The sequence below is a fragment of the Trematomus bernacchii genome, unplaced genomic scaffold (genome assembly GCF_902827165.1).
Source record: "Trematomus bernacchii unplaced genomic scaffold, fTreBer1.1, whole genome shotgun sequence".
Lineage (NCBI taxonomy): Eukaryota > Metazoa > Chordata > Actinopteri > Perciformes > Nototheniidae > Trematomus > Trematomus bernacchii.
In genome coordinates, this window is record NW_022987828.1 from 11,829,688 (window position 1) to 11,842,548 (window position 12,861).

Here is a 12,861-nt window from a genome sequence, read left to right on the forward strand (position 1 = left end):
CTCTGACATTGTTTTGAGCACAAGTTTATTAGCTAGCGCTGACAACCGGAACAGCACCTTCCCCACATCCAGTTCGTTTTTTTTACTCTACAACGGCGAAGCCTGAATCCCTATGCTGAGGCTGATATTCTTACCCAAACAATAATGCTATAATAATGATTAATAATATATCAACAACACAGACGTTTTATTAGTCCAGAGTATTATGGGATAATCTGGGTTAAGTAGGCTACCCTCAGCCAGTTGATTGAGTTGGAAATGGAAAAAAGAAAGAAAGCACATTTGATTAGGCCCATTATAACGAAAAGTATGATTCTTGATTGACCTTTATTTGGAAAAAGGCTGAAATCAAAATAACAATTGTGTGGGCTATCAAAAAGAAAATATAGGCGAGCATACACTACAATTTGTGTAATTTTGTATGACAAAGGAGAGAAAAACTGGTCTAACGACGTAATGACCCAGACTTATCAGAAACTGTGAGCATATTGTCCATTGGATAAGAGCCAGGTATGGTGAGGTAGATTCACAGCTCCTCTCATTTACACCTTTCCTGCAAAGGCAAGCTGCTCATGGGAACAATATGTGATGCTGTGGACTCTGCTGGTCTCCAAGTGAAAAAAGGCTGCCAGGATGCAGAATAAATGCATGGTTGGTTAGTCACAAAAAGCCTGTCACTTCGTTTCTCTGCAATTTAGCCGTCTATCACTCTGTCCGTCTCCCACAATAGAACATGAAATTCAAATTAGTCCTGCTGGGCATGATTGCCAGCTGTGCCGTACACATAATCGCCCTGACTGAGGCGACGAGAGACTTTGATTTGTGATTTAATAGCTTTTCTCTAGAGCAATTATGCTTGAAACATGTGAGATTGTGAGAATGTAAGACTATATTTTCCTGTGGAAGCTAGATATTCTTTAAGATCAAACATTATAAGGAAAAAGGAAAATATATTTCATTTCAGCTCTGATATCTATCATTTAAGAAATTGGCAGCAGGTCCTATAATTAATGTTTTCTTAACATCCTTCCTACACATCACCCCCCATGCATCTCAACACACCAGTATTGACATCCTATTCAGTGTTGTGGTATTAACATGAAGGCGTTCTGTTTTCCTTGTGGAAAATAATGACAGACGATGAGTGAATGAGTCACGTTGAACTTCAGGCACCACCTTTTTCAGTTGGACTCATTTACATTGGATGAGAGGCTCTCCCTTCTGCCATTTTCTGCCTCGAACCAAGAGGTCTGTGTATTAGATTTAGAGCAAATCATATTACAAATTAAATCGAAAAATAATCACCTGTCTTACCTCAGGCAAAGAACTGCTTGGAAAGAGCTTTGTATATTATTAAAAATCATGCAGTTACAGACACACACGCACACATACCCTTAAATACATGTCTCTACATGCCCAAAACTGATTTCTGATGTTAAAACAAATAAAGATGACACTGTACACAAATACTATTGTCTCAAAAGTCAATGGCATTTACATTGCATTTTCTCTTAAGCATGGATGTTAAATCCCATAAATGAACAACCAGTATTTTTGTAATTTTACAGAATGAATCTGTTGCTGAGTAACCATTGCCCATGGTTTTCTAGAGAAGTGATTCATTTAAAGTGGCAACACTGCCCTCTTGAGGTTTTCAATAATACTGCTTGAGCACAGGATTTAGCAGGAAAACAATGCATTAGGCCAAGTGGCTGTGTATTCTTTACAGATGGTCTTATTCTCTCATTTATTTGAGCTGATCATATGAAATAAGGTACATTGCCATGGCTTACTGTAAATGTAAATAAGCCAAGTGACACAGCGTGACATTGTAACATCATTCAATCAGATCATTTTCAAATCTAAACTATTTATCTCAGAGGAACTAGATTAAATGACCCAGATAATGCCTGAAAATAAATGAAAAAAAGAGAAAACCCCTTTACAATATCAATTCAATTTCTTTGATGGTCCTGTAGCCTGGACAGATGGGCAGTCATTTCAGCGCCCCAGACTCGAGACTGGGGCGCTTTAAAATGAATTTGTTCACTGCATCACAGTATATATTGTCCCTGCAAGAATCCTCATCCTGTGCAGCAGATTCATTCTGTTGGATTAAGCAGATCCAGACGATACGGATTAGAACTCATGCCGGGATGAACGGCATGGTAAGCACGGCAGGAAACTGGGTGTTGAGTATGTAACCGTTTTTCATTATGACTAGCTGTGAGGATTTCAACAGGAGATAAAGAGTTAAAGTGTGTGGCTTAATATTTATAATCCTCATTCTTTATGGCTACTTTGTCCGTGTGTTTATGCAGCCTTTAAGAATAGGCTGATTAATTACATGACATTAAAACAAGTGGCTGTTGCAGTAGTTATTTTATAATATCTCTTTGCCAGTTTGCAGTAACCGTTTCTGTGTGCTGCTGATCTGCTGGTTGTGATCATTCTGGGAAAGGTTACTTCATCTAACACTTAAGTCTGTTTCCTGATAGCTTAGATCTTTTATTCATTTCCTTTCATTCTGAGCTTACAAAGAAGACACTTAAGACAGTAATGGACTGATGTTTTGTAAGTGTGAAATACAGACACCAAAAACAAAAGGGTCTTTCTTGCATACATTTATTACCTTCATAATATTTGAATGTTTGAACAAACATTTTTTTGCCTGCTTGACAGATTCTCAAAAATGTCCCGTTTCTGTATCTGTACTACAATACAGTTAGGATAACAATAGCATCAACAGATGCCAAAGTGAACAGAGCTTTGGCCACATGGCAATGTTTATACACACTTTGTGTACCTCTGACACAAAAACAATGGCTGCATAAAATGAAAAAAGTTGTACAAAAGTTATGTATTACATAATTTTAGTGGTTTACATTTATTATAAATGTACCATTTGCTTGCAGTACAAAGACTCCTTCAAAAAATCCCTTTGGGAACAACCATATGACTAATAAAACAAATCAAAGACATAATAGAAAACTGGTCTGTCAAGGGTAAAGACTAGACAAGCTGGCGGTAAACTTTTGACTTGATGAGTCCCTTCACTTTTCCACATTTTTAACAACATTCACTTGATAAAACAAGAACCTCAACTGCCCTCCGAGCAAACGCATTCGAAACAAGTGGAGGATGAAAACAAATGTCTGCTAGGCAGGAACACGAGTCACAGCACTGGGAGAATCAGTGCTCAACAGCTTCAATGTAGTACCATGATGAGTGGGGGCGAAAAGACCCCAGGTTTCCTCTCAGAATAGGCAATTACCTGGTTGGCATTGGCAACCGTGTCATTATTTTCTAGTGTTATTTACTTGACAACCACATTGAGAATGGCTCAAATCAGATTTGAGGAGTGTGGAAAGTGGTTAAAAGTGGAAATGATAAACAACAAATCACCCTAAAAGGGAATCATTGTGAATCGAAGATGGGTGAAAAAAGGTCGACCTCTCTCTGTAGGACTTTGTATTACTTTCTGTCATTGTCAAATTTTGGAAAGTAAGTGTTCAGGATGTGAAGTCATAATATCTCAGAGGCGTCCTTTACATACCTAAGAAATGTAATACACTGTACTGTCATCTAAATCAAAATAAGACATTCTTCATTCTTAGTTTTATACTGCAAATATGAAGACATTTTCCCAGAAAAAAAAAAAACTTGATACAAAGTGCTCAAGACCTTGGAAGATGGATGGGTTTGTTGGCTAAACCCTTAGATAAATCTTAAGAACATCACAGAATAAAACTTGAGTCATCCAAAGTTAATGAACGGTTTGAAAAGGATGTTTTCCTTTGAGCGAACATAATACAGGAGCCCAGAACAAACAAAGGCTTTGATGATAAACATTGATGCTGCATGTTTAATCCTGTTCCTTCATTAAACACTGCTTACCCAGGTTTCCTGGATATTAGATTGCAGTCTGATACTAGAACAATTCCAGATTTATTTATTTTCATCTTAAATCTCACAGTCCTTCTGATGACTTTGGTTCGTTGTTTGTGTCCCTCATGTGAGAACAATTTGGCTGTGAATATACGGATTCTTTTGTGCGACGCACCTCCTCTCGGAGAGCACAGACAGACCAAAATATTAGTGTTCTTAACAAAATATCTCCCCGCTGTAAAAACTTGTTATGTATATTGGCACTTTCCGCTACAAAAGGCATGACCTTGATCTGCAAGGTATTTTCTGGTTCTGAATTAAACAGTGAGTGAAGAGAAAGACAAAAAAAAGGCACAGAGTATTAGCTTAGCATCTCATGTCCCGGATACATGGAGGATGCTTTGTGAGATTATCGGCCCACAGAAGGGGCCACAGGGAGGCCAACACTGACAAATAACGGATGAGACAAAAGAACATGTACTATAAACAAACAGAGGAGACCACAGAACGATGCCTGTTGACACAATCAGAGAGAGGCCTTCAAAGCTGAGCCGAACTGCCTCATGCCTCTGCTGCTGTGTAATGGCACAGCCACACTACGGCTCCAAAGACTAAAAGGCAGGGGGAAAACTAAAAGTAACAAACAATCTAATAACAAAATCATAAAAACCCATTCATGAAAGTATATAAAATACAAATGTAAACTGATTAAACTTAAACATCCCTCCCGTTCCCCTAAAATGGTAATACAAAACAAATAAAATCATAGTGTATAATGAGTACAAAATATTAGATTTGTTTGTCTAAAAATACATAAACAGACAGCGGTGGGACACTAACACTGACCTCGGAGGAATGTCCACCAATCACAACATTTAAGGCAGCCTAAGGTCAAAGGCCACAATGATACTTTCCTTTGGTATATTTGGTCTAAGTAGATCAACACTTTGGCATGCTGACATACTTTGCACTTTATTTTTGTGGTGCCCTAAACTCACTGGTAAGTGCTGACATTTGGTTTTGGTACAAAATGCAACTGTGCTTTTAGTCAATAAAAAAAATGCATACTTATTATTTCAATCTAAGGAATCAGGCTCTCACAGGCAAAATTCTAGTATTATTAAAGTGCATGTCACTGATACTACAGCATAATACAAATGCAGGTAGTATCAATGTGTAAAATGATTGTACCAATCATTCTGCCTGTTCCCTTGAACAACAAGTAGACAGAAATACTGGACAGTACCCTTCATCAACAAACCTTCATATAAAAATGCTCCAAACAGACTCAATGGCTCTATAAGGAGTGAACACTGAACCTCATGTATCTGAGAAATTCCTTTTTGTTGGCACTTAAGGTAAAACTATGGCTTTTTTTTTAATATATATATATATATATATATATATATATATATTTGAACTATATGGCAACGACAACATTTTGAACAGTCTTATTTCAGCTGAAGCTGAAGGAGGGAAAACAGCCACTGGAACCTGGGCTCTGAGGCACAGAAATCACTGGAGGTCGGTCTCCATGATGGACGGTTCTGGGACGGCCTGGAGGCTCTACCATCGCCCGCTGATGCTGGCCATGTCTGCGTGAAACTGGCGGGAGAGGCGGCCGCTCGCTCCCCCTTCCAGGAAGGAGGACCTGATGGGTGGCTCAAATAGCTTCCTCCCGTTTTTATTTAGTTCTGTGTGGTAAGAAAAGAGCACCAGAAATCATCAGCAGTAGCAAACGTTATACAAACAAGTTTTACCAACCTCTCCTACTGTTGCAGGGAGCTGTAGCAAATCAAAGTAAAGAAATAAACACAATGAAAGAGTGTGTTAACATTTCCATTCATCAACAATGACAAGAAAAATGGATTCAAATCACTACAGGACTGCTCAGATAAACAAAAGTAAATCTGGGTTTTACTCAGCAGACAAAATGCTTTCATAAAAATGTCTCGTCATGGCATCTCTGAGTTATTCACATGATACCTGCGTTCTGTCGCTGCCAGCATAAACCTTCAGCCTGATTACTGGAGACAGGCAGCTCGCCCCAGCAGCTCTTTTTACTGGCAGGCCCGCAGGAAGTTAAAACCTGGATTGAATTGACTGGTATTTTATCTCTTTATAATAAGAGGCAACACAGTAAGAATAAGAGACAGACCGAGACGTGCCTGTTCCTGGTTTGGAGCCCCAGAGTCCGTCAGTGAGATGAAAGTTGAGCTGCACTTGGCCGAGGCGTCAGGCAGCAAAACCAACTCTGGCCTTGGCTCGTACGCCTTGTTAATAATTACAGGACCGGCCTCGCTGTTTCCCCCTGTTGTCCTTACTGTCAACTCTGGCTCTGGTCTGGAGTTTCTGAACTTTTACTGAATATCCACGACAGGAAGCTCATGATCCCAAGATGAGTATGATTAACTTACAGAGTTTAACAACCTCAGCTATTACAAAGTCCAAATGACATCAGTAATGAAGTGTGACACCCACAACATTCCCATTAGATCCGGAACAACAGGACATAGTCTACATCAGGGAGGCAGCTGGAGCAACTGGAGGAACACCAACACACTCATCTGAGAAGAATGAGCCCTAATCCCATTTATTCCTGCCGGTGTAAATGACTGCATTGGTTCTCTTGTATCATTACAGATAAATGAGTTACAACATTACCACATTGTATTTCTCTAGTAGTCTGCCAATAACAAAGGCCACCTCTAGCTTTCAGATCTAGTGCTTGGCAGTATTGATGACCTCTGTCAGTTGGAGCACTCTCTGCCTTCCTCACAGCTGGGCTCCACTCCCGCTCGTTGCAGCGACAGACAAAATAGGAACATTAATGAAACACATAAGCCAATTTGTGTGAAGTGCCTCCAGCAGGAGCCGGTAGGATGCGGCTCCAGCTGCTATCAGTGCTTATCAGCAACCAAAAAAGGAATCGTTTTCCCCACAGAGCTGGTCTCATGCAGGCCTCTCTGCACTGTACTTTTCCTTTCAATTTTGGTTGTGCCAGACAGTTGATAACAGAGAAAAACAGGCAAAAGGGGCGATATGCAGGACAAGAACACACACTATTTTTACACTTTGACTATAAAATAAATATAAATTCAGTATATTAAAAAAAGGCAAATAATTGTCAGACTTAAAACAAAGTCACTGCCAGACTGTATAGATGTTTGTATTTTGAACCATAGAATAGGCTAAAATAATGTTAACATAATTTAAACGCCGTGTAATTTGCTTTTGGTTTGAATAAAAAGGGATTATGAAGCTATTTTGTGGCACTCAAAACAATTGATTATTAATATTATTTAGAATTTTCTAAAATAACAATGTTCTGGGTAGCTTAAATTAATAAGAATGTTAGGATAGTCATATATAAGCATACCGCTTCTGCATGTGCCCTTTTAGTCATATTGTATACACGATTGTGTTTTGTACACGTGTTTATACTTAAGTGTATTTTGTGCTATTGTGGGTACCTGAGATGGCGAGCAGCATTTTCCTGCGGGCTCCGAAGGTGGTGATGCCCAGTTCCTTCAGGTCCTGGTCCGTTAGAGTCAGGAACGTCTGGAGGTCGATCTGGAAGCAGCAATAAGTCCATTTAACATGACTATTTCCCAAATTCGGCAAATTCATGTTGTTTTGCAACCCTAAAAATACCATGATGAGTCATTTTATTACAGCATCAATTATGGCAAACCCATTCTAGCACATTCCTTAATTTCTTTCTAATCATTAATTTCTGTAAGATTTACAGTATGATACATTAATTTAAACATTACAGTATAATGCAACTTTCTGCACTGAGTGAGATTAAGAGTTCAAGAGGGCAATGCACTCTAGAACAGGGGTGGGGAACCTCTGTGTAGTGCTGACGGAGAGCACCAGAACACCGCTCCGCCACTTCGAAAATGGCAGTACCCATAAGGAGCCGTACACATGCTGCAGTTTTTGCGTGGCTGTGTCTTTAGTTGAAAGCCCAGTGGCGATCTGTTCATCTGTCATACTGATCATACAGTCAATAACGTTGTTGTTATTAGCATCTGGTTAGCTAGCTATGCTAACGAATATAAGAAGCTTTTTCTACAACCAGTGAGGCGAAGGCACATCTTTATATGATCATTATAGTTATACAAGAATAAGAGAATAAAGTAAACAGGTATAAAACACTATATGACAGTAAAAAAAAGTTGTTATTAATAAACAAGAATACAGTTTGAAAGGGGAGTGATTTGTAAAATATCCATAAAGAAAAATAAAATCTGCTTCCAGTTCTGTTTCATATGGGTGTTGAGAGGTGTATCCATAGATCTCCTAATGTTGCTCTCAAAGTGCACCAGATTGATGCTTTTAACTTTAAAAAAAAAATAGCATGCCCCCCGGACCCCCCTAGAGGAGGTTAGGTCCCCCCCCCCCCCACTTAAATCATGTTCACATGGATAGGAAACTAAATAAATTTGCACACATCCTGTGTCCCATATCTTTCTGTTTTGGTGGTCATGCCACAACCGTGCACGTGCATGCATGCACGAGTCATGGTAAGATATCTGGATTAAGAGGTTGCTTTTTCTTTGCACAGCATGAAAGAAAGGCCAAATGAATGGGCTGTGATTTTAGTATTTTTAAGCAGAGGTCAATAATTTGTACGGCCCTCGGAGGATGTTGAAAAAATTGAAATGGCCCTTGAGAGAAAAAAGGTTCCCCACCCCTGAGGTAGAAGGAGGAGGAAGGGTAAACTTTCCAATAAAATGTGCAAATGTAATGGGAAATTCTGCTGTAGCAAGTTTCATAGCACTCTATCTAATTGTGGACTGAGACCCCTAGCTGCTAGAGTGGCTGCAAAACACCGGAATATCTTTGCTTTTTTGGAATATGGCATTGGTTAAAATCATAACACTGTAAAAAGGGGGTGTTCGTTCTACAGTACCTCCTGTTGCTGGAAGATGTCCGTGTACTTCCCCAGGCCCAGTTTGCTGAAGAGCTCCGGCAGGTCAGAGCCCTTCACAGAGGAGTTCAGGCTGCAGCCGTTGCTGCCGGTCACAGAGGAGATGCAGTCCATGTAGCTGCTGCTGCTGCTGAGGTAATGCTCTGCAGCTGTCCATCAGGGGATTGAGGGAAACATGAGAAAAACACAATGATAATATTGAAGTTAGCAGAGAAGCAGAAATGATTTATCAACACCTCAGCAATCGCATTTTGAGTCACACAATGAAACAAAGAAAGTTTAGCAAAAAGTAATCCCACCATTTAAATTAGTAAACAAATGTAGACCTATGTATAAGTCTACAAACAATATTTAATATGCTGCAACTTTAGATCGATGAGACTAATACATCTCCTGTTATCCTAGGTTGGTAAAACGGAAGATTTAAGGAAGATTCGCAAAACCTAAACTTAACAAATAGTACAACAAAGGAGTGACTGCAGAGGTACACGAATCAGTCAAACCATTAGGGTGCTCATACTGAATAGTTCAGTTATCAAACTCAAAATAAAGGGAAAAACCTGACCTTTTCACCTGAATCTTTGGAGTCTCTCTGTGAAACTATTTTTCCCATCAATGCCAAAACTGCAATAACATATTCTGTTGCTCTAAGCAGAGGATGCTTACACGGTTTGCAATGCCTGATGTGCACGTTTGGCATATTAGCATGAACACAAAAAGTATTGTAAACTGACCAGATTTGTTCTGCTTCCTCTTGGGGCTGCTGACAGCGAGGGGGAACTCGGGGTGACCCGGCAGGCCGCTCAAGCCGCTCAAGCCGCTAATCCTGTCTCGCCAGTTCTCAGAGTCGCTGCCGTTCCCGAGGCCTTCCCGGCTATTGGATCGAGACAAGGACAGCGGGGAATCCTATGAGAGAGAATAAAAGGAAGACAATTACACTGCATCTCATTAAGAGGCACAACAACATATACCTAAATTGTATAAGGTAAGACTAAATCAAATCTACGAGATGAAGAGAACAGTAAACACTGCCTGTCTGTGAGTCTCACCTCAAAGGTGGTGCTCATGCTGGGCTTGTATGAAACATGATTGGCTCTCCGCAGCTCCTTGATGGTCTCGGCTGGCATGGACTTTGAGAAGCCCAGACCACTCCAGGTGTTGGTGGGGGTCCGCACCTCGGTCACCACGGGCTTCTTTAACATAGCTGTGTGAAAACAGTCATACAATATAAAGATATAACACAAAATAATATTTTTTGTAAATCTATCCTGAATTCACTGTATGCTTTTAAGCATTTAAATGTTGTCCATGTTGCACAGTTTTACAGTTGTATATCTTACAGCAGCTGTGTCAAACTCAATTTCATCGCGGGCCACATCAGCATTATGGTTGCACTCAAAGGGCCGGTTGTAACTTTAAGACTATATAAAAATACATATATAAATATTTAATATATATAAACTTATGTATTATTTATATTACAATATTTCCTCTGCATTGGATTATTATGGGATAGGCCAGGGTAATAACTTAATAATTAACTACGTCTGAAAGCAGAAGTCTAGGGCAAATAATTGGAAGTCTCTTCAGTGAGAATGTCACAAAATGATTTTTTTTTAAAAGCCAAATTCTGGAAAAAATGTGAAAATGTAAAAAAATGTGAAATTCTGAAGCAAAAAAGTCGAATTCCGAGAAAAAAGTCAAATTCTGAACAACATTCATATTTGAGATGCATTGTGGGACATGTAGTTTATGGGCAACGTGCTTCTGTAAATCCGCATGTAACCGTATAATAAACGTATTATATTCTTTCAGAGCTCTTGTGGGGCCACATTAAATGAAGTCGCGGGCCGGATTTGGCCCCCGGGCCTTGAGTTTGACACCCCTGTCTTACAGACTGCTTACACTTTTTTTATCAATACAAATATTAGGTAGGAAGTCTTTCTGGCGTCATTGGGCAAAACATTCCATAATACCCTTTCAGCATACTGTAATTAAAGTGGTCTGAGAAAAACTAAACTTCTGCACCTCCGATGAGCTCTGTTTTCTGTCTTAAGAAAATGTAGCTCATGACTCTGACATTTGGTCATTACAGAGATAGGGTGTTCCTATTGGCACCAAATGCACATGCAAGTCCCAGATGGTGAAAGCCTGATCAAATGCCAGACAATCCTGCAGAAAACTTTTTCCAGCATTAGCAACAACTGCCTACACAGCAAAGCAACGCAAAGAAGTTAAGAGACAGGGGAGAGCTGCAGGGGGAAAGCTATAGTTTTCAGCCGTTTGTGTCTTTTCCAGGAAACTGTTTTTTTACAAACTTATACATAATTCACAGAGCATCTTTGGAAGCCTAGGAATGTTAACTTATTTTGGTTTTGTGTGTTTAAATCATAGAACCACTACCATTTAGTTAGCTATAACACCTCTTGTTGTTAAATACAAACTATGTGCAATATGTGCAATATATATATGCTGTTAAAAACTGTGCAATATATACCTGGCTGCTAAATCCTCAGAACTGTTACAGGGTGTGTATTTTGTAAAATGTGTAACTTCTTTTTATCTTTAATACTTTCTTATGCATGCTTTAGGTAACATTAAGCTGTCTTTGGCTCTTTTCTGCTGTAACAATGTAAATGTACCCTCTGTGGGACTAATAAAGGTATTCTGATTCTGATTCTGAAGAGTAAACAATTACATATTATAATAATACTAAACCACATACGGCTAAACGTTTGCAAACGGGAACATGTAGTTCTCTTTCAAAGGTACTTTCTAGGAACTCATTACTATTGATGGCAGTTGTGACCTTTGGATTTTGTCAGTCTGTCTTCACACAAGGCCCATCCAGTCATTACTAATCACATTGTAGTATTTGACCAGACACAAATGTCAACTTACCTTTAGTTGCCAAGAGCTTTTTCTGTTCATAGTCAAATTCCTGAAAAGAGAGCAGAACGTTTTATTCCTTGATTACTTTTTATACCCCATAACTCTTTATTTCTGCTGTGTGTGTTTGATTTGTGTATACCTGCATGTTGGGGAAGGATGTCTGTGGTCCCAGTCTGATTCTCTCTCTCTCGTTCTGCAGCGCCGCCCTCTCGGCCGCCCCGCTCGCTGCCCGGCGCTCTCTTATCGGCCACAGGGCTGTCCGACGAGCTGGACTCAGCGTCCGAGAGCAGACAGTCAGAGCTGGGGGGATTACACAGGATTATTGTATCAGAGAATGAGGAAAATCGAGTCCTTCATCTCATCATCTCCTCACATTATCACTAAGGCTATTAAAGCTCCCGGGTCATCAGGTTTTAGAGCGTACTAGTTTTCATTATTGGGATACAGTTGATTATCCTATCCTATCCGGGGTGAGTGTGTGTAACCAAGTCAATATAACAGCCCATACTCCTAAATCTCTATATATAAGAACAAAATAACCCTTTCTGTCACTTTGTGTCATCTTCTAGTTTTTTATGATAGGCATGTGGGTGCTCCACTTTCATAAGAACATGATATTTCGGATAGGAGGTGATCAGCAGATAAGCTAGGAGCTACATTTGCTTTCACTAGCCTCTGCATTCTTAGGGGCTGAATATAATCTTTGAACATACTCACAACAGATGCAGACTAATGTGTGTCTATACTACATAGATACATAGATACTACTTCAGTATGCTCCAAATATCTGGAACAAACTCCCAGAAACCTGCAGGTCCGCTGCAACTCTTACTACTTTTAAATCCAGGCTGAAGACTTTTCTTTTTGCCGCTGCTTTTAATTGAACTATTCACATCTTAAACTGCACTGTAACTTTTAACTTTTATCCATGTATTTTTTCTTTTAATGTTTATTTTATTATCTTTTCTTTTTAATGACTGATTTTAAATGCCATTTTCATAATGTCTTCCATTTTTGTAAAGCACTTTGAATTGCCTTGTGTTGAAAGGTGCTATATAAATAAACTTGCTTTGCCTTGCCTTGCCTTGCCTTACATTTGAAGTCTGAATTCACTGAAATGTTTTACACATGTTTCCTGGTTG

At 39.4% G+C, this 12,861-nt stretch overlaps 1 protein-coding gene across 1 annotated transcript in view; it reads right to left on the reverse strand.

Annotated features, from left to right (window-relative positions):
- Positions 1-2,609: 2,609 nt before the first annotated feature.
- Positions 2,610-12,861, reverse strand: part of LOC117499956 (protein bicaudal C homolog 1-like) — a 58,952-nt gene continuing 48,700 nt past the window's right edge. Inside the window, 8 exon segments of the mRNA XM_034152669.1 lie at positions 2,610-5,582; positions 7,362-7,461; positions 8,810-8,976; positions 9,562-9,733; positions 9,877-10,031; positions 11,729-11,768; positions 11,859-11,936; positions 11,938-12,019. Coding sequence (XP_034008560.1) covers positions 5,455-5,582; positions 7,362-7,461; positions 8,810-8,976; positions 9,562-9,733; positions 9,877-10,031; positions 11,729-11,768; positions 11,859-11,936; positions 11,938-12,019 — 922 coding nt within the window. The 3' untranslated portion in view covers positions 2,610-5,454.